The sequence below is a fragment of the Anabrus simplex genome, chromosome 1 (genome assembly GCF_040414725.1).
Source record: "Anabrus simplex isolate iqAnaSimp1 chromosome 1, ASM4041472v1, whole genome shotgun sequence".
Classification (NCBI taxonomy): Eukaryota; Metazoa; Arthropoda; class Insecta; order Orthoptera; family Tettigoniidae; genus Anabrus; species Anabrus simplex.
Window position 1 is genome coordinate 494,140,791 of NC_090265.1, and position 19,609 is coordinate 494,160,399.

At 37.4% G+C, this 19,609-nt stretch overlaps 1 protein-coding gene across 2 annotated transcripts in view; it reads right to left on the bottom strand.

The window, feature by feature from the left end:
• LOC136867658 (NADH-ubiquinone oxidoreductase 49 kDa subunit) overlaps nucleotides 1-19,609 on the bottom strand; it is a 127,847-nt gene that overhangs the window by 24,501 nt on the left and 83,737 nt on the right. For both annotated transcript variants that reach the window (XM_067144720.2, XM_067144721.2), the window contains exon 8: nucleotides 12,162-12,258. In XM_067144720.2, coding sequence (XP_067000821.1) covers nucleotides 12,162-12,258 — 97 coding nt within the window. The remainder of the gene's footprint in view (nucleotides 1-12,161; nucleotides 12,259-19,609) is intronic.

Consider the following 19,609-nt stretch of genomic DNA (forward strand, 5'->3'; position numbering starts at 1 on the left):
AGTTGTCTGTATTCTTGGAGTTTATGGACCTGTCGTTTCCCACACTGTGCGGGAAACAAATATTTACGCTATGGAAAGGTTATCACACCCACATGGAAAAAGATGGTGACAAGACCCCAATTCTTTGAGAGACAATGAGTAGTGTGAAGTGTCTCTACATACAGTAGAAGTCCGCTATAGCGAGTACGCCATATAATGAGAACCCCGATCCAGCAACAGTTTTTTCTCTCCCCTCGAAATTCCTATATTAAACTGTATTATCCTTTGGTTACAGCGAGAGCCCTATCATTTGATATAGATGTTGATTTCCATAGGGAACTTAAAATATTTGTCCTGAATGAGTAAATTTATAATACCAATATAATGGTCCGTTATTGGACATTATAAATTTTCCAGCTAACTCATTCTTGGTTGCCTACGTTTCGCCCTCGTGTGCTAAGTTGGGCTCGTCAGTTGGGACTTACCACACCTCCCAAGACGCAAGACTAGTGCATACCGTGGAGGCCAACTTACCACACGAGGGCGAAACGCAGGCAACCAAGAATGAGTTAGCTGGAAAACTTATAATGTCCAATAATGGACCATTAAATTGGTATTATAAATTTACTCATTCAGGACAAATATTTTAAGTTCCCTATAGGAATCAACATCTATATCATCTGATGGCCAGGCAGGCATCAATTTTTGGAAATGAGACATAGCTCTTATAGTGCATTGGCACTGCTGGTGGCTTCAAGTAGCCTATGCGCTGGCCTCCACGGTATGCACTAGCCTTGCGTCTTGGGAGGTGTGCTAAGTCCCAACTGACGAGCCCAACTTAGCACATGAGGGCGAAACGCAGGCAACCAAGAATGAGTTAGCTGGAAAATTTATAATGTCCAATAACGGACCATTATATTAGCCTGATCACTGACGCAACCAATATTATAAATGATTAAGCGTGCGCGATTTTTTCCTGTGCCGATATTTATGTACCCCAGCGATTATGTTGCATGCAATCGATCACCTCTGGTGTAGTTTCCTTGCTATCTCCACTAGGTAGCTCTCTCGTAGACATTCAAATGCGATGTCGTAATCAATCAGTAATACCTGTCGACTGCTCTTCCGTAAAGAAAATATGAAATGAAAGAAATGTTTTCGTAATAAATGCATAAATAACATGTCTGATAACAGTTGTTAAATCGTTAAAAATAAAGGCTGAATAAACGATCTCTTAATTTTAATACTAAATACTACAATTAAGTAAGAATGGGATACACCTCAGATACGGCAGAATGCATCACTGATTTCAGAAGTTAGTTTATATTTTCTGGCGTCTGGTTAAATTACGGAAAGGGTATTAGCACGTAAATTTTCAGCGAGAAGGTTATCATTTCTCCACTAGCGCTTGAAGTATGTTTTCATCATACGTATAGTATGGTTAAGTTAGGATAGATGACACTGAGTAAGAAAACTGAAATTTTGCCACAAAATGCGATCGAACATCTTCGGTACGGTATAGTTTACTCACTATGTGCATTTGCGAGCACTCTCGTCGACATTCGAAAGCGATGTTGGAGTCGATTAGTAATAACCGTCGACTGCTGTTCTCTAAAGAAAATTTGAAATGAAAGAGGATAACATGTTTTCGTAATACATGCGTGAATAACATGGCCTATAGGAGCTGTTAACTTGTAAAAAATAAAGGCTGAATAAACTATCTCTTAATTTTAATGCTGAATACTGCAATTAAGTAAGAATGTGATACACCTCAAGATATGGCAGAGTACATCACTGATTTCAGACGGTAGTTTATATTTTCTTGTGTCTAGTTAAATTTCGTAAAGGCTATTCCCATGTGAATTTTTAGCGAGGAGATTATCATTTCTCAACATGCGTTTGAAATGTTTTCATGATACATATACAGTTAGGTTAGCTGACACTGTTTGAAGAAGGAAACTGAAATGTTTGCCACAGAATCCTCTGGAGTGATACTGTATTCCTCCGAATCCAAGATGACATTTATTCTCAGAATCTCATGTGAAAAAACAAAGAGTCGTCTTGCATTTGTGGCCTAACAGTAATGAACACCACTGGCAACTAATGTGATAACCACACTGCTTCTTTTCACCATTGTGCGCGCACAAACACGAAATTCGACAATAAACGACCGCCGCTTCATTATACATCGCTAGCCGTGGCAACCGGTTGTACAGTGCCTCTGTGTAATGTCACTGGATCTCAGAAAATAGTGAAGAGAGAATGACATTCTATTAGCCGATGATATAGATGTTGATTCCCATAGGGAACCTGAAATATTTGTTTCAAATGAGTAAATTTATAATACCAATATAAATGGTCCATTATTAAACATTATGGATTTTCCATCTAACTCATTCCTGGCTGCCAGCATTTTGCCCCAGTGTGCTAAGTTGGGCTCATCAGTTGGTAAACAGCACACCCACCAAGATGCATGGCTAGTGTATAACTATTCTCAAATCTTCAGAATGGCATCATAACACGCGAGCCTTTGAAATCTTACAAAGGCCATGGCTTGGTAGCAGAGTTATATTGCATTTACTGTACCTGACACTTGGTAAAATTAAGTTTTATACACAGCAGGAATATTTTTGTGATGGATCGTCGTATTTTAAAGACATGGAACAGGTACTGTTGGCAAGTTTTCAACGGGTTGTTGCCGATATTATGCCAAGTTTTAGTTAATGGTTATTAAACACTTGGAAATGTAGAATAATTTGCAGCTGCAAGAAAATACAACATACAACATGCGTACTTTACAAAAAATGCATACAGTGGCCAGCAACAAGGACGTTTTAAAGAAGTTGAAGATGAAACGGTGAGGCATGTGCACGAAAACCGCAAGGGCGGAATGGCCATACCACGGCGCAGTACACTTGTTCACTTAATCTTCAACGTCCACGATTAGGTCTATACATCGCTAGCTGCTGAAATGAAATGGCGTTTGGCTTTTAGTGCCAGGAGTGTCCGAGGACATGTTCGGCTAGAGAGGTGCAGGTCTTTTGATTTGACGCCCATAGGCAACCTGTGCGTCATGAGGAGGATGAAATGATGATGACGACGATACATACACCCAGTACCCCCTGCCTGCAAAATTAACCAACAATCGTTAAAATTCTCGACCCTGCCAGGAATCGAACCAGGGACCCTTGTGACCAAAGGTTAACACACTAACCAACCATTTAGCCATGAAGAAGGATGCTAGCCGCTGAAGGTGGCCGAAACCGGCAAGCGAGATGTGCGAGTAGCGGCCGGTTGTAGCTGACACTGAGTAATAGTAACAGTTTTTCTTTTTGCTATTTGCTTTATGTCACACCGACACAGATAGGTCTTATGGCGACAATGGGATAGGAAAGGCCTAGGAATAGAAAGAAAGTGGACGTGAAAATGGAAAACCACAGAAAACCATCTTCAAGGCTGCCAACAGTGGGATTCAAACCCGCATCTCCCAGATGCAAGCTCACAGCTGCACACCCCTAACCGCATGGCCAACTCACCCAGTGGTAACAGTTTTATAGACAGCAAAAATATTTTCCTAATGGATCATCATATTGTAGAGACGCGTGGAATACATATTGCAGGCAAATTATCATCGGGTTCTCTTCGATATTATGATGACCATTTTAAGTTAATTTTCATTAAACCCGTGGAAATGAATAATAATTGTGCAGCCAAAAAAAGATATGGCACAACTAAAGCCAATGTTCGGCGTTGGCGTGCAGACTAAGAGCGTCTAAAAATGATTACTGTATAAGACAGGCATTCATATGATTTTTTAACCAAACCCCATGCCACTACAGGCCTTGGCCTACCAAGCGACTGCTGCTCAGCCCGAACGCCTGCAGATTACGAGGTGTCATGTGGTCAGCACAACAAATCATCTCGGCCATTATTCTTGGCTTTCTAGACTGGGGCCGCTATCTCACCGTTAGATAGCTCCTCAATTCTAATAACTTAGGCTGAGTGGACTTCGTACCAGCATTCAGGTCCAGGTAAAAATCACTGACCTGGTTGGGAATCGAACCCGGGGCCTCTGGATAAAAGGCAGTCATGCTACCCATACTCCACGGGGCCAGCTCATATGATTTTACAAAGTACTTTAAAGCCTGATTTAATTTTTTTGAAGGATTAAATGGGAGTCGTCCTGGATGAAATTAAACGTACACTTTTGCATAGTATTAGATTTTGAAAAATAAACAAGTAAGCCCTAATGTAGGTATTATCTGCGAAAACGCAAGTTTTGAACAAACATTGTCGTTTCATACAGATTTTAATGTCTATTGTTTTCCTGACTTTTGCAAAGAATATGATATAACGACAATCCGCTATAGTGAGTAAATTTTTTGCTATTATGAATTCTTGCTATAATGGATTTCTACACTATAACCAAATGTTTCAAGATATACTACACAAAATCTTCGTTCTAACATTGTTGTCGAGTACAATTATTTTGAATGCTTCACTGAAAACTGTGTATAAAAATTCAGGTTGCTGTTCAAATTAAGGCATTTATTTCAGAGCTGTCCACAGTAGTTCTGACCGGGTGGCTTACTCGTGTTGTGGACAATTTAAATCGGATTTCTAAGCGAGTGTGCGTGACCATTAAACCTGAAGCCATTGTGTTAAGAAGTGGTTTACAGGTGATGAAAGTGAAAATACACAAGTACAAGTCTTTACAGGCATTTTTTGTAATATTACTACTATGAAAAATGACCATCCCTACCAATAACTGATGGGAAAAAAAGTGTGGTAATTTGTTTGTATGTCCTCCAGTATTAGATCCAATTTTATAAACATAGTGGAAGGGGAGTACTAGTACCATTTTAAATTTTTGCCTTAGTGCGTTACGTACATAATAGAAAGGGACCTCTAGAGTGTATTAATGTAAATCTAATGATAGGAATCTGAGAATGGAGTAGGAAAAAACACTGGGATAAACACCACAACAGAAGTAATTGAAAGATATTTTGAAACTTTGCATCATCACACACATTGGCACTTGAAAAGATGAAGCCTTTCCTTTCAGTTCAACAGGCTGATAATCTCATGGTTTTACGCTTTGAAAAAAATCCTTACTTTTATCATGACGCAAGTAGAATAGACTAATATAACTCGGAAAAAATATTCTCTAACCCATGGGTAAATAACGGAAATATTGATTTATTATCATTATCATTATGACTTGAGAGGTGTGGCTATGAAGTTGTTTACGTCTACTTAGTATTATTTACGTAGTTATATACGGACGATCGTATTAATTGTTTATGTCATGAAACATCTGCTGTATGTATATTAATATGAGTTTATTTAATGTAAGAACATGTAATTAATAGTATATAATTTATTATTACCTGTATATATGATGTTATGGAGTTCGTGGTTTATAGCATTTAAAAAACAGACATTTAGTGTTTTTGTAGAATCTATACTTCTCAAATTTAGAGTTTTATAGCAAATTTCTTAAAAATAGGCATAATTTGCAAATTTGCATACAACAGTTGGGAGTAAAATCATACTCTTTAATCACAAATTGCTCGTCATGCAGTTTTGAATACACTATCGAAAATAAGACAAACAACAGCATAAGATTGCAAGAAATATTAACACACACACACGAATATGCATATTTACAAATTTACAAACACAATTTCAAAGTGAAAAATACTATTCTGAACATATTCATCTATTACAGTACAGCAGACCTACAAGGAAGAAGAATTTCAATGATGATTGAAGTACAACATGCCAATTGTTTGAATTGTGTCCTCCTTCATTCGAATCCACCTATTAGTTACAATCATGTGATACTTGCTAAAAAACCTCTCTACATTGACACTATTCGTAAAGGCCCAAAAGCACTGCAGTGCTACCGAAGCAAAGGAAGCAAACTTTAACTTCAGTGCCAAACATCTGAAGAATGTCAGTGTTTTTGTCCATTCTAATGTTCTGCAGCATCTGTTGGTGATATGCCTCGCAGCCCTCGACAAACTGATCAACAGTGACACTTCTTAAAAAATGGCAACTTATGCTTCAAAGACACAAGTGATTTGGGTTCCAGAGCACTGTTTTGCCCTGCAACTACAGGATTAAATAAACTGCACACTTCTTTGAAAAACACGTTAGCATCACTAACGCCCATATCCTTTGAGAGCTTAGTTATGCATTTAAGCATACACTGCCTAAATTGCACAATAATTTCCTCTTTTTTTATATTGTTTCTGAAACTCTCCAGCAGGTTACTTGTTTCCAAGGAAACCATCTGTCAGTACACCTCTTCAATTCTCCATGAATAGTGGTAAGATCATCCCACAGCTTGTGAACATACGGGTAGGATGATCCCTTCAGTACTGGGAGTGCTCCATTAATTTTTACAGATATCTGTGAAACAAACTTTATCTGAACTTTAAGCAGTGGAAGCATATCCTGCTCTCTAAACATATCTAACACTGAATGGCCACTTCTATTTAGGGAATTCTCATCAAGAGAGCTAAAGACCTCTACCAGGTGTGTGAATACTTGTCAAGATACTGGACTGAGCGAAACCAAGATTTCCATCAGGTGATGACAGGAGTTGGAAACAACAGTGCATTCAAATCAGGGATATTATCTTGCAAAAAATTTAGATAGGAGTTCAACTTCCTACAGTGGAGAAAAACCATCTTAAGTTTTGAAACCAAATTGTTCAACTGTGACAGTTCCTTGAGAATAACATCCCCCACAAGATGCAACTTATGTGCAAAGCACTCAAAATGAAGAAGATGGTCTCCAATAATCGTCTATAATGCCTGGAAATATGTACTCATGTATCTAGCAGAGTCTGACACTAAACCCAGCACGTTTTCATAATCAATATTATAGTCTTTGAGAACATCAATAATGGCTCGGCTGCATGATGTCCTGTTGGCAGCCTTCAAAAATGAACAGCTTGCCAAATAAACTTGTACTTCTGCGGTTGGTGTGATTGTCCTGAATAGAACACATCTGCCTCGGCTGTCCGACATCTTGTCTGCGATTACTACAATGGGCTTCCCGTCCAATGCACAGCATTCACCTCTGCCTTTGCTGAATCTCCGCAACGTGGAACATAATCTCTGCTAAGGGTACTGACTTGAGGCAGAGCTCCTGATCCTCGGACGTACCTATGGGGCCAATAACATTTCGTTAACCATGATGATGATGATGATGATGATAATAATAATAATAATAATAATAATAATAATAATAATAATCGGTTTAGAGGTAAGGACAAATACTTAGTGCTGGCCTAGCGAATCACCGAATGTGTTTTAAAAGCTTTTCTCTATAAACTTTCATTTATGTACATGAAAACAAGCTATTATTTTACATCCTACATGATCTATTAAATTGTAACATTTTAAAACAATGTCCATCCATATTTGTTTAGTTTTTTGGTTGAAAATTTGAATAACCTAACGTGCATTTACATGGTTTTTGGTAGAAAGTTTAACTAACCTAAAATTCGACAAGGTCGTATAGCAATCGTAATACTTCAAAACAACCATCCATGTGATTCTCTTTGGTGGTGGGGGAGATATAGGCTATACCACTCAAGATGGTGGAAATGTATTTTAAACACAAATATAAATAATGCCCCAAAATTTGTCTGAAATTGACACTTACTTTTCAAGGTAGTCTCGGAAAGCAGGATGGTCCAGCTTGTGGATGGGAATATTAGTCTGCAGGCACATCTTCACAGTACCCCCAATGAACGTTTGTTTCTCACTTTTTGCTTGTTTTGCCTTTCTATCCAGTTCTACTATTGTGGCTTGCTGCTTGATGCCACACTGTTCACATGCTGGTTGAGAAAAAAATTGCTCCTTTAGTAGCACATGGTTTTTGCTCTTGCAGTGTTTATCCAAAACATCATTCTTCTTCCATTCAAGTCTTTGATTGCAAAGTCGGCACATCAATATATCTGTATCGCTTACATAAAAATGTTTCGATTTGTAACCCTCGGCACTTCATTTTTACCCATGGCTAACAGACAATTAATCGCTACCGTAGTTTAAAACAGAACAGCTATTCAGCACCTAGGCCTATGTCAAGAATAACCAAAACCAACTATGATCAAGAGTCAACACAAAGTGAATGAACGCGTGTGCTTGAAAGTGATACCTGGGTTCTCCTAGTGCTGAATCGGTAGACCTTGGTTATCTTCGAGATTCATATTGGCAACCTTTGAAAGACAAACTATGAGTCAAGTAGGCATTGCCGTGTGTACTGTATTAATCTGTGTGACTGGTTGTTCTTTGCATCGCTCTTTGGCCGTTGAAAGGTAGTCCACACATTGTAAAATTTATGACGCCGTAATAATTCTTTCCACTGAAATAAATAACTACATATATCTTATTTTTAAGAAAAATGCATTGTTTTTTAAAAGATATGTTCATTTTGGATAAAACCGAGAATTTCACATCTATTTCGCATAAACAGTATAATTTTGCATTTTGAGAAATTTCGCATTTTATCGCTAAATCAAAATCGCTAAAAACCACTCGTAGGGGTCATATAAGGTGCTGGCACATACACTGACAAAGTTTCAACATATTTTGCATTTATCACAAATGTTAAAAACCACAAACTCTAATTATGTATAATCCACTGCAATATTGTGCAACACACTGTGATAAGTCCAAAACAATGCAATGTACAAGTGGAAAGTTATAGAAAAATCCATTCATTGTAAAAAGGTTATACGAGACACTTGAATTTACGAGAAAACATGTAATGTCATATTCTTCTAGAAGCCTGGCAGGCAAAGTATATAAAGAGGCAGTCTTGACGGTAGAGTTGAGTTGTTTTAACAAGACTTGTGTGCAAGTCGTGTCAGCCAAGTGCTTGAAGTCAAGTATGTGAATTTTGTTGGGTTGGTAGTTGACGTGCGACTAATGCAATCTTCTTCTCATTCTTTGTAGCAGCGTTTTGTTTCAAGATGGCAGTTCATTAATGCGTGTATGCAGAAGATGTAAATTTTGCGAATAAAATAGTGTGTACAACTGACTGCGATTTGTGTGCGTCTTTGTGAATACATCACTCGGAAACAACTGAACCCGTATATAAAGTTTGTGGGTATCCACAGGGTTTGTATCTATACACGGGAGGTCAATTTTATTTTGATAATAATTAAAATGAAAAAAGGAAAAGCAGCAGAGAAGGATAAAATAGGAGTAGAAATGATACAGGCAGCAGGACCTATTGGTCTACATTGGTTATACATTATAGGCAGCTGAAGTTTATAAGGAGGAAAAAAGCAAGTACCTGATGATTGACATAAAGGTGTATTAAGACCAGTATTTAAGAAACATGACAGAGCAGCAGCAGCAGCCCTGCAATTGAGAGCATTCGAGGTCCCGTCTTTATGAACCTTTAAAAAAAGTTTTGTTGCTGACTATAGAGTCCAAACAGTGTGAATATATTCCCAAATGGTTTCTGGAGATGATCTCTTATAGCCCCGATTGTTGCATGTGTAGCAGAAGCCACTCCTTTCGAATAAAGCCATGTAGAAAACATGCCAAACCACCAGCTGATAACTAGCGTATGTTACGAGTTGTACTTCCAAATGTAATACATAGTGACTAGAAGCATTCTTTTGATAGCTGTGGCTGCTGAAAGCCAGATCCTTATTTTTAAGTATATTTCATGCTTGTTCTCTACATTTATCACATCAGGATTTACCTGAACAGCTGCAAATGAGATAAGAAAGGCCACATTCTTCAAGTTAGGTATGCTATTGCCCGGAGAGTGCCAAAAGTTCGACGACGGAAAGAATAACAACAGGAAAATTTGCCGCATTTATGGATACATACTGGTTTGGCGGTAATGCGGTTTATCATCATGATGTTTAATTTCGTACGTTCGTCGTCACCACTTTTTATTAACGCATACCCTAGTATGTTTTGTTTGGCGTCTCTGAAAATAGTTAAAAGTAAGCGGAAACATAAAATTATTATTTATTTATTATTCAATAATTGGCCAACTAGGAACCACGATAAGTTTCATTATACATTCTGATGTTTACTCAGTTTTCGGTAGATCCAGTAGGTTTTCATTAGCTTGCTGTGTTGAGCACGGCATCACCTGACCACTTTGCAGCAGTTGTCCACTTCATATCCTGCCAAGTCCCAAAAGTCACAATGCTTTTTCCGAAAAAGTCTTGTTTGTGCGCATCATTATTATATTTATTATTATTTGTTAGGTACGTTGGCGACTAAAACAATTGTTATGGTTGGGTAGTTTTATCATGTTTTAAACCTACTTCTCTCCAAAAAATACCTACGCCTATATTGGCCCGAGTTATGAGATATTAAACGATCACTTTGTTAATGATCTCGCCTGCTTTAGGCCCTATTAACAGCAACAACCGTGAATATTCCTCAACTAAAGTAAACTTGTTTCCTCATCCCGAGGTGGTGAAGCTCTTTTTAGACATGCCCCCAGTGGAGGGGAGTTACATGTACCATTTTTACCGCATATCAACCTTCGTGCCATTCGTAAATCTCTGGCAGTATGGTACTGGGAATCAAACTCAGACTCCCGCGAGTGGCAGCTAACTGTGCTACCATTACGCTGGCGGACATTCTTAACTACAAAACAAAGACATATAACATGAATGACGCATGCCTGCAATGCGTGGGTCGACACAAAACTATTCACCTATTTGTGTGACGTCATCAGAGCTGCAGTAGGCCTACGTTATGGAGGCGGACATTTCTTAATTACGAAGGACAGATGTATTGCATGATTTTGACGCGTTTTCATTGTGCGGGTCTTACGGACCAAACTATTCACAAATCTGTGCGATGGCATCAAAGCTGCAATAAGACTTGTACCCGCTTTTAACATTTTCGTCTCAAAAAGCCAGGGGTGTCTAATACGCAAGTAAATGCGGTATTTATATGAGATAACTGATGGAATAAGAGTGGGAATATGGAAAAGATCTGGTGATGGTATTCTTTGATCTAGACAAGGCATACAATAGTGTTAACAGAGAAAATGAGTGGAGAAACCCTGCAAAGAAAAGTATGTGGAAGGCAATCAAGGGAACTAGTGAAAGCAATGTATAAGAGTTGTTCCAGGTGTGTTCAGACTCCAGTGGGGAGAACAGATTGTATTAAGACAGGGAAGTGTATTGTCTCCACTTATGTTAATAATGGTTAAGGATGAAATTCTAAGGGAAACAAAGGTAAGATATGGAGAGGGGTATGAAAATAATGTTGTTGGGCAGATGACCTAGTGGTCCAGGGAGTCAGCAATACGAAAGTGTAAATCCAATTAGAGGCTTTAAATGGCAATATTGAGAAATTTGGTATGAAAATCGGTGTGGAGATGAGCAAAACAGTGGTGATAACTAAAGGAGAGAGAAGGAAACCGAATCATTAGTATCAGGGGACAAAATCTTGAGGTTGTCGAATACTTCAACTATTTGGGAAGTGAAGTAATGCAAGATGCAAGGTTGGATGAGGAGATCAACAGAAGGGAAGAAGCAGGGAATAAGTTCTACCAGAATGTAAACAACCTGGTGTGGAACAGAGAAGTTCCTATGAAATGTAAACAGATAATGCGCAAGATATACTATACCCCTATATTAACTTATGCACCAGAGACTTATATTTTGACAGCAAATAGAGTAAAATTTAGGCCAGTGAGAAGAAGTTCCTGAGGAGTATGGTAGGGAAGATAAGGAGAGACAGAGTAAGAAATGTTGAGGTCAGAAAAGAGATAGGGGTAGAAAAACTGAGTGATAGGATGGAGGAGGGAAGGATACCAAAACAAGTGGTGAAGGCTAAGATAGAAGGAAAGAGGGCAAGAGGGAGGCCCAGAGCAAGATGGATGGACAATGTCAAGAACAGTACATATAAGAAAAAGAAGACTGGACTGGATTACAATTACTGAAGAGGAGTGGTGGAAAGAGAGGCAACGGTGAAGTACTATAAACACGCCGACCTGGCAAGAGGTGGACAAGGGGAAATGAAAATGATGATAATAAAAAATTAAGTCTGATAAAACATTAAATGCAAGGAACATATAATATCATTCACCCTTTTTTTTTTCAATGTTTTTATATATGGTTTTTATATATGGTACTTAAGTAATTCCCATATGCCTGCAAAATCCTCACTTACCTTTAGGAGCCTCTACTGCTGTATAAGTTGATCCTGGTGGAACTTGGTAGCCTTGAGTAAATAACTTGAAGTGATGAATCAAAGCTTCCATTGAAGTCTGAAACAATTCACAGAAGGCAGATCAGTTAGTTCCATAATGTTATCTACATCTTAGGTGATCATTCACAGGCAGAATATACAGAAATATAACATAGCTATGATAATGATCTGGAAAGCAAGTCTCTTCTTTTTTATACACATCTTATGTAAAATGATAATGGATCATCATTTCTAATATTAAGTTGAATTATCTGGAACCACTCGTTTTTTTGCTGGAGTTTTAATGGTGAACCAACTCAGATAGGTTATTTGCAACAAAGGAATAGGAAAGGGTGGCTAGGACAGGGAAGGATGGGGTCGTTCCCCTAATTAAGTTACAGCCCCAGCACTTGCTTGGTGTGATAACAGGTAAACACAGGCAATCCTCAAAACTCCCAATGCAAGCTAACGGCTACATGGCCCAAATCATGTAGCCAACTCGGCACCACTCATAACAGAGCAGATGCAGGTAGCAAGCATAATGCAGTTATGAAGGAAAAATGCAAAGCAGTAACTTCATTGTGCGGAAACTACTATTCTGGGTCATATACATATATATGTACACAAATAATCCATGCACCTTAATTTTAGCAAGGGAAATGCTGAAAAAAGCATTTTTGTATAATTACATCTCTTTGCAAATTGTCATTAAATCAAATTTCTCACAAAAGTCTGAAAAGACAAAAACAATTAATTAAAATCAGTATGAAACTGCAATCTGTTTGTTCAAAACTTATATTTTCACAAGTGATTTCTACAGTGTGGTTAACTAGTTACAGTAAAACCTCGTTAATTCAAAGTCGTTGGGACACAAAAATCGGACTTCAAATTACGTGATTTCGAATTAAATGCCAACACGTACTTCGGAAATGCCACCCCTTGTGGTGTCACAATATACTCTAAGACCCGTTACTGCATGCAATTAACCTTGATTCACAGTTTAAAACTCACAAATGCCTTGTAAAAAACTATTTCCAAAATGTATCCAACAAGGTGCATTTACAGTATTCAAATGATGCACCTGGATAACTCACCGGCAAACATAACCTCACGCAATGAAATCAAAAGAAAGAAAATATGATTCACAGACGAGGAGAAATCTATACTTGCTCCCCTGTGCAAGTGCTTCATTCGTTGGATTACTGTACTGTATGCATACTGGATGCCTTGTGCTTGCACAGAAAGTACCTGATGCCCTTAAAACATCGCGCTTATCGAACTTTCCTATGGCGAGGTGAGAAAGTATCTCGCTTCTGTCCACATTACAACAGTACAGTGACTATACTTGCACGATTTCCCGCCATGGCTCTTCTAAGACCCATTAATGCATGCAGTCACTTTGATTCTCAGTTTAAACTTTTCAAAGGCCGTGAAAAACACCATTTCAGAAATGTATCCAACAATGTGCGTTTACATTATTCAAATAATGTACTTGTATAAAACAAATGGCAAGCGTAACTTCACGCAACGAAAGGAAGAAAAACACGATTCAAAGACAAAGAAAAATTATGCTGGCTCCCCCGTGCAAATGCTTTATCTCTTGGATTACTGTACTGTTTGCATTTTTAGATGCCTTCTATTGGCAAGTAAAGTGCCTGATGCCCTTAAAACATCGTGGCTTTTTGAATTTTTCTACGACAGGGGAAGGAAGTCTCTCACTTCCGTGTGCACTGCATAGCAACAAAGTACATTTCCCGGCTGGCAATTCTCTCCTTTAAAACCACAGGTCTGTTTGGCCGCAGCATTTAAAAAAATAAAACAAACAATGCGGTTTCATCGGCATTGACAATTGTTTTTGATGCGTAAGAATTGATTATAGACTATAAGCCATGCTTATTCGCCAACTGTCGGCATCGCCAGTGTTCGAGGATTCTACCTCTCTGTACACTGCCTGCTACGCGATATTGTGGCGTTCCTTAAAACGCCGAATAAAAAATAATTACGATTCCACGTGAACATAGCAGATACGAAGAACACTGTAGACACGCGGAAGTAGGTGAAAGTGCGCAAAGTTACCCCTGCATGTTCCAGAAAATGCGTTCTTTCATGACATGGAGAAATTCTGAATTAAAATTATTCTGTAAAATACTATTTTTTTTTCAAAATGTAAAGGCAGTTACGAATTAAAAGTCTGAATTTCGCTAACGGGACCAACATTGTTCTTCGAATTACAAATTATCCGTATTTCGAATTGAACGATTTAAATAACATGCAAAACCGTACCTCATGTTTTGGGAAACGAGAGCTGCTTCGAATTAGGCGAGATTTTGAATTAACCAATTTTGAATTATCGAGGTTCTACTGTAGTTATTTTCTAATTCTGATACTATGTGAATGTCCATATTCAATTACATTCTTAAAAATTGGAATACCGGGCGAGTTGGACGTGCGTGTAGAGGCGCGCGGCTGTGAGCTTGCATCCGGGAGATAGTAGGTTCGAATCCCACTATCGGCAGCCCTGAAGATGGTTTTCCGTGGTTTCCCATTTTCACACCAGGCAAATGCTGGGGCTGTACCTTAATTAAGGCCACGGCCGCTTCCTTCCAACTCCTAGGCCTTTCCTATCCCATCGTCGCCATAAGACCTATCTGTGTCAGTGCGACGTAAAGCCCCTAGCAAAAAAAAAAAAAAAATTGGAATAGTGCCACTCCAGAGCCTTCAGGTGCAAACAATTTTTCTTAATCGAACTGCATCACCTAACCTAACCTTGTATATATATCACAAAAACACATTTCAGGCCCCAGTAACAATACCCTTTTCCCCATAAATTTACATGGGAACAGCCTCTCTGAAAGACATGAAAATATATAATCTAACCTTTGAAAATAGTGAGGAGTATCACATTCTTATTTCAATTTCAGTACTACTATTAGTATTAAAATTAAGGACTGTTTACTTCAGCCTTTATTTCTAATGAGTTAATCAGGCATGTTTCACATGCACTTAATGTGAAAACACATTCTCCCCTTTCATTTCAAACTTGAATGTTTGTTTACACAAGTCATAGTCGTGAGCTGGCATTACTAATTGAATTCAACAGAGCCTGTAAATGTCCGAGAGAGCCCTTGCTAGTGCACGTAGCGAGAAATCGAAAAGGAAGATGACTGATCATCTATATATATAAAATAACATGACCTGACTGAATAATTCATCATCACCAAGCCAAAACTACTGGAGATAAAGAAATGACATTTTGTGGATACATATATATTGTAGTATAGGTGCTCACTAAGGGAGGATGTATGGATATTCCATCATTAAGGAGGTGAAGGTGCATGTGTGAATTGTTTAAATGAGCATATCTATATCTCAAAAACTTGTAAGTTTACAGATGTAAAAATTGGTATTTAGAATCTCTTTTAAATATAAAGAAACAAACACTTTTTGTTTTTGGAAAATCCCCTTAAAGGGGTGAAAATTTAGTTGAATACTTTTTATGAGGACACTTATATCTTAAAAAATGAAGATGTTACAGACATGAAAATTCATATTTGGAATCTCCTTTAAAAATAAACACATATTCTTTTGTTTTTGGAAAATCCAATTAACCTCTTAGCATAAAAGCCCAAGTATACTTGGGATTTTATATATTTATATAAAATAAAAGCCCGAGTATACTCTGGAATGTCGCTCACTGATCAGTACCTAATTTAAAGGCCCGAATATACTAGTTTCCTGTTGTTTGTCAGTATTTCTGCCAGATATTTATAAAATTAATACTTCAGGTTCCTATCTTTGACAAAAGATGTCTCTGACTCACCCATAGTGGATGTCGGTGACTCAGGCAGCTTGTGTTCGCGGCCTTTCTGTATTTATTACTATCTAAGTTTACTTCGTCTGTTAGGTGAAAATGGACAGTGAAGAAAAGTTTGACTTTGAGTTTAGCGAGTCTGATAGTTTGTGTGCACAATGCTGGAGGGAAGAAGGCACGAAGGGAAACCAGGTACATGTGTAAGGAGTGCGATGTAGCATAGTGTATTGATCCTTGTTTTCGGGCATTTCACACAGCTACAAACATAAATGTCTTTCTTGTACAGTACTGAGTGTCATGTTATCTTACTTGCCATTTGTTTAGTGCTGTGTTATTTTACATGTAAGTTAAAAGAAGAACCCATAAAACTATCATGAGTATACTCGGGATTTAAAATAGAAACTTTCCAGTGGCTTATATTTCATTGTTAAGTTCGAAAAATATATTTTCATTGTTACCACTGTCACTGTTTTTCAATAGTGTGTCCATTTTAACAATAAAAAATTAGGTAAAAAAGAATCACAATTTTGTAAATAATTGCTATATGTTGAGAGGTTAATGGTGGTTGAACAGGAGTGACAAAGGGGGGTGAATTTTTAAAAGACTATAGATCTCAGAAACGTGAATTGGTTACAGACGTGAAAATTGGTATTTGCAATCTCCTGTAAAAGTAAAGCAATATAGATAATTTATTTTTGGAAAATTCACTGAAGGGGAACTGAGAAAGGAGGTGAATTTATAAAATGACAATATCTACAGAAAGTCTCAAACTTAAATGTTACAGACATGGAAATTGGTAATTTTAATCACTTTTAAAAATTAAGAAACCTGTATTTTTTTGTTTTAGGAAAACCAACTTAAGCCGGTATACTCACTAATGAACGCAGCGCTCACCTTTATGTTTAAAGGCCATAATATGCTGACAGAAAGATTGAGGTATTTTTAATATGTCTATTTGAGATATTTATATACTTAGAAACAAGGCCGAGCGGATGCTAAGGAGCAAACATCTGCATTTGGGAGACACGCGAGTTCGAACCCCACTGTCGGCTGTCCTGAGAATGGTTTTCTACAGTTTCATGTTTACGCTTCAAGGCACATGCAGGGACAGTTTCTATTCACAGGCCACAGCCTATTCTTTCCATCTGCTCACCGTGTTTCATTCATCAATATTCATTTCACCTTCAGTAGCTCCTCAACACAGGTTGGCATCAGTAAGGGCCCCCGGCCATAAAAGAAGCAATATAAATTAATCTCACCTCATTCCAGACACCGTATCAAGAAACAGGACTAAGGGGTAGACAATTTATTTAGGAACACGAATGTTTACATTTAAACGAATAGTTATTTATTTAGGAAATTAAATTTAAAACAAATATGAGATAGGAGGAGTCTGCTTAGTATGAACTAAATATTGCAAACATAATCCTGCATAACAGAAAATAAAATTTTTATACAGTCATCACTTCTGTTGCTTTCAGGATCTTTCCTGAAACACTTTACAAATTTTGTTTCTGGGTTTGAACATTTGTAGCGGAAGCATGGAGGCTCCAGTTATTGTATGTGCACGTTTTAGTGATAGATTTTTGTACTCGGCTGAGGAGTAAGAAGGGAGTACTGCCGGTTCCGGTAATACTGCCAACTGAATGGAAATGAAATCTGAATTGAATCGATAATATGATCGATCGATATGAATTTTCTAAACCTTTATTATCTTACGCCAACAACTGTGTCACATACATAATATATAATACTATATAACATTTCCCGATGCAAAACGTCTTCCTAGCATGAATTCTATAGTTTGGCTTTGCTGTGTAAACAGCAACAGTACGAGTACTTAAAGTGTACGCTAGATGTCGCACAGCGATAAGCAATTCTTAGTTTGTGTTTCAAAGGTTGCCAATAGAATCTCGAAGATAACCGATTCAGCACTAGCGTGTAAATCTATCGCTAAAAAGTGCCCAGATAATAGTAATTCCATTCTTTCCCAAAACGACTGAAATACAGCCTTCTATTAACAAACATGGCTCTTCTTCCTGCTAACTCTGTTTCAGAGTTATGACCACTTTCGTAAACCTCATTTGTTTCATTATCATCACGTTCGTTTTTCAAGTCCATTCCTCCACTGTTTCACCCGAACACGAAGGTATCTGATCAGTCGATGCCATTGTAACTTTAAGTTAATCAACAGTCACAGTATAAACAATCCACATTAAACAAGCATAAGACAAAACTTAACTTATTACAATGCACACAATATGAGTAGCAATGTTATTTGCTACTGAGCGCACCGCTCAACAAACATGCACTTTGCACCTAATAATGCATTGAGGGGTCTTGGTTTTCAAAGATACAGTAATGAAAATGGCTAACAGATACTCTTCGCGTAACAATCTGTTTGAAAGGCATAGGGAGTTTCAGAAGTAGAGGTCTTGTAAAATTCCAACAAAAAGCAATATACCACGCAGATGAGTGCTGCGCTATCTCAAGAACCAGATGTTACAGATATGAAAATTGGTATTTGGAGTCTCCTTTAAAAATAAAGAAATACGTATTTCATTGTTTTGAAAATTCCATTTAAAAAGGGTGAAGATTTGAAAAATTAGTTAAATGATTTGTATGAGGATACTTACATCTTAAAAACTAAAGATGTTGCAAACCTGAAAACTGGTATTTGGAATCTCCTTCAATAATACAGAAACATGCATTTTTGGGGGAAAATCAACTGGGGGTGGAAAAGGAGTTTAATTATTTTTTTGAGGATACATGTATCTCAAAAACTGAAGATGTCACAGTCATGATAATTGGTATTTGGAAGCTCTTTTATAAATAAATGAAGAAACATGATTTTTTGTTTTTGGAAAATGCACTTAAGAGAGGAGTGTGAAAGGAAGCGAAAAAAATTGAATTCCTTTTATGGGGATAATTTTATCTCGAAATCTGAAGGTTACAGACATGAAAAATTGGTATCTGGAATCTCCTTTAAAATTAAAGAAACACATATTTATTGTTTTAGGAAAGTCCACTTCACTGGAGAAGGGGTGGAAGGAAGTGAAGACGTTTAATTGTTTTTATGCGGATATATATCTCAAAAACTGAAGACGTTACAGATGTGAAAACTGGTATTTGGAATCTCCTTTAAAAATAAAGAAACACATATTTATTTGTTTTCGAAAAATCCACTTAATGGGGTGAAAAGAATTGAAAAAGTGGGTGAATTCTTAAAATGAGTTCCGGTATATCTACTGTATAAGTCAAAAACTTAACATGTCACAGGTGTGAAATGTGGTATTTTGAAAGTCCTTTCAAAATAAAGGAAAATGTAATATTTTGTTTTCGGAAAAGGCATTTAACGGGGGTGAAAAGAAGTATTTAACGTTAAGAATTTCATACTTAGGTTACGTATTGAAACAAGATTTACATCAAAGAAAGGACAATAAGTTCCACCTTTTCAATACTATATATTGTGTGAGAGTTTTACATTACAGTTAAAACATCACAACTTTTGTACATTCGGTACCGGTTTCGACAGATTCCCTGTCATCATCAGCCGAGAATAATTAAACAAAGACAAGTATAAATCATGATTCTTATGGTGTGATTACAATGGTGGATT